At 39.8% G+C, this 2525-nt stretch overlaps 2 protein-coding genes across 2 annotated transcripts; both read right to left on the reverse strand.

Annotated features, from left to right (window-relative positions):
* Positions 1–6: 6 nt before the first annotated feature.
* ccdc167 (coiled-coil domain containing 167) lies at positions 7–1397 on the reverse strand. Its single transcript, XM_016265270.1, has 4 exons — positions 1197–1397; positions 875–969; positions 749–801; positions 7–471 (listed from the first exon to the last, which is right to left on the reverse strand). The coding sequence occupies exons 1-4, from the start codon at positions 1311–1313 to the stop codon at positions 368–370; spliced, it is 369 nt and encodes a 122-aa protein (XP_016120756.1). The 5' UTR covers positions 1314–1397; the 3' UTR covers positions 7–367.
* A 398-nt stretch (positions 1398–1795) lies between these two features.
* LOC107579438 (bcl-2-like protein 13) lies at positions 1796–2507 on the reverse strand. The gene has a single exon (XM_016265272.1). It carries the CDS (start codon positions 2473–2475, stop codon positions 1867–1869), a length of 609 nt encoding a protein of 202 aa, XP_016120758.1. The 5' UTR covers positions 2476–2507; the 3' UTR covers positions 1796–1866.
* Between the last annotated feature and the right edge of the window lie 18 nt (positions 2508–2525).

Genomic DNA, 2525 nt, shown 5'->3' on the forward strand with positions numbered 1-2525 from the left:
TTAGTCCTGTTGAAATGCAATAAACAGTGATCTGGAGAGAAACATCATTTAGTCATTATTGGGTAAAGTGTTTCACAATGAGGATCATATAAACATACATAATCCCAATTCCGTGTCTCTCTCTGATGAACAAGCATCTAATGTCTCTTTGTTACATGGCAAACAAACTATAGAGTTGAGGCAATCCAACACGTTGAGGCCAAGATGAAGACGGTATAATGTATTTTTGGCTAAAATAACACTGACAAATTCACAACCTCTGAACAAACCAGTGTTGCCAAATGATGAACACTGATGGGTATGAATGGATATCCGACTCCCCAAATCTCATTCTCTGACAGTGTTTGGCATGAGAGAAAAATACCTCTTAATATATAAATGTGTAGTAGAAAAGAGCACTGATGGCTAACAGAGCGACAGACAGCATCATGTTCTTCCTGTTCTCTCCTCTCAGCACCTGCAGCTCCTTTTCTGAAGAATAAAATATAAAAGATACGATCAGATAAAACTGCTCTCACAGTAATTTTCTTTACCAGGTAATGCAATGCATCAAGAAATTAGAAATGTGGGTCATCATTTTGCATGCTTCATAACAACTTTAGGAAAATAGAGTATTTTGAGTAAACTAATCCACAAATTCAAACACTGGGTATTAAGTGATTATTAAATTCGATGACCAATGCACTTAATTTTCATTGTCCGATTGATGTATTTTTGAACCCCCAACCATTCCATAAAACGGACTCACCATATTTCTGAATTCTTTCATTCAATATGGTCATCTCATCTTCTAGGGCCAGCCTGTAAGTACATAACAAGACTCGTTTGCTGTGTTTCTGTATTAGGTTATGCGGCAAAATGTTGGCATAATCACCTGTCGTTGTCTGAGAGCTGCTCTTTTCTCTGTCTGAATTCTGCCCTCTCCAGGCTGGTTTTACAGTGTAATTTGCGCTCTTCAGTGCGGTCAATCTAAAAGAGACCAAGCTATGAGCATCATATTTCAATAGATACACCGATGTGACAGCAGACAATTTCATATATGATTTTTTAGAATAGCACAACGACATTATGATCGGTTTTACTTTTTATATATAATTTTATTTTTCAGTACACTGAAAAGTAACATTATCTGTTAACTGTTTCATACACATACATAATATGGCATACAATTTCATATCTATTAAAATGCCAATTACCTCGCTTGCCACACTTATTTTCTCTTTCTTCAAGGTTCTCGATTTACTCATTTTGGAGGGTCTGACCATAGACTGTAAAAAGTCTGACTCTGAGGCTTTTACTTGAGGAGAAATCATGAGAATGGCAAACACTTCCGTACACGAATCCTTCACTCACTCTCTTGCTTGTCGCGCTCAGCCTATGGTGAGTTCATACTGCCCCCTGCTGTCAGAGCGGTGACATTTCATATTAGACATAGCGTCATCTAGCCACACATTCGCTGAATAGTTTTTATTAAAACATATTCCAACGTTAATTAGTTTATTAGTTAATGGCAGCATTTATATGACTATCCCTACACCATTTGTATTACTATTACTATAAAAAATTACTTTATTTATCAAGCTTATATTTGTACTGTAATACTGAAAAAGATCCTGTCACTTGATTTTCCAGATCAGAATAAATTAAAGACTGTATAACACATACTACAATGTAATTTTTTTCCTTTTGATTTTTGAGTTGAACGATGATCCAGACTTCCAGACTGTGTTTAGTCTCGGTGTATGTGTGTAAATATGCAAAATAAGACAAATGACAGTATTTAATAACACCTTATTTTTATATCAATAATACAATCTGCTGAATTGTTGTACAATTTTAAAACTATTAAAGAGATACACAGTCCTGCTACTTTCTAATCAGGGTATATGTAAGTATTCCCACTACTGCAACCAGGGCGGCACCACCAACCAGCAGCACAGGGAGTCCAAAGGGTGTGGCTGAAAGCGGGTCTGCCTTTGGAACAACCTCTTCTGAAGATGACGCTGACACACTAGGTGCATTAATAGACGCTGATTCAGAGGCATGAGGTTCCTCTGAGAGTGTGACTGTGGAGGGTGGGAGATGATCTAAAACCTGAGAGATGATTTCAGGTATGGGAACAGAAGCCAGTGTAAAATCTAAAGGCTCAGACAGAAGGGGAGTGTGAGTGAAAACTGGCTCAGAAGCCACCTCTGCATCAACTTCCTCCACAACTGGCTCCTCCACACACATCAGGAGCTCCACAGTCTGTGGAGGCTTGAGATCTGATTCTGCAGGAAGTGCTCCAATCTCTTCCAGCTGGCTGCCAATCATGATCAGCACGCTGCTCTGAAGCTCCTCCTCGTCTGACTCCGCCCTCTGATGGAGCTCCGCCTCTAGGTGGATGATGTCAGAGGTGGAGGAGTGGTTCTCGCTGTGGTCCTCTTGAACTAGGACCATCTCACTGGTCTCTAGACTTCCAACCTCTAGATCCATGTCGCTAACAGATGCCCAGGACTCGGCTAGACTAGCAGTCTGCCAGGGGC

Source organism: Sinocyclocheilus grahami, unplaced genomic scaffold, assembly GCF_001515645.1.
Source record: "Sinocyclocheilus grahami isolate Dianchi unplaced genomic scaffold, SAMN03320097.WGS_v1.1 scaffold17370.1, whole genome shotgun sequence".
In the NCBI taxonomy this organism is placed as follows: Eukaryota; Metazoa; Chordata; class Actinopteri; order Cypriniformes; family Cyprinidae; genus Sinocyclocheilus; species Sinocyclocheilus grahami.

Coding starts and splice junctions, on each gene's coding strand:
- ccdc167 (XM_016265270.1), bottom strand. CDS start 1,313: ATGATTTCTCCTCAAGTAAAAGCCTCAGAGTCAGACTTTTTACAGTCT. Junction 970..1,196: donor AAATAAGTGTGGCAAGCGAG/GTAATTGGCATT, acceptor GGTCTCTTTTAG/ATTGACCGCACTGAAGAGCG. Junction 802..874: donor CAGCTCTCAGACAACGACAG/GTGATTATGCCA, acceptor ATGTACTTACAG/GCTGGCCCTAGAAGATGAGA.
- LOC107579438 (XM_016265272.1), bottom strand. CDS start 2,475: ATGGATCTAGAGGTTGGAAGTCTAGAGACCAGTGAGATGGTCCTAGTT.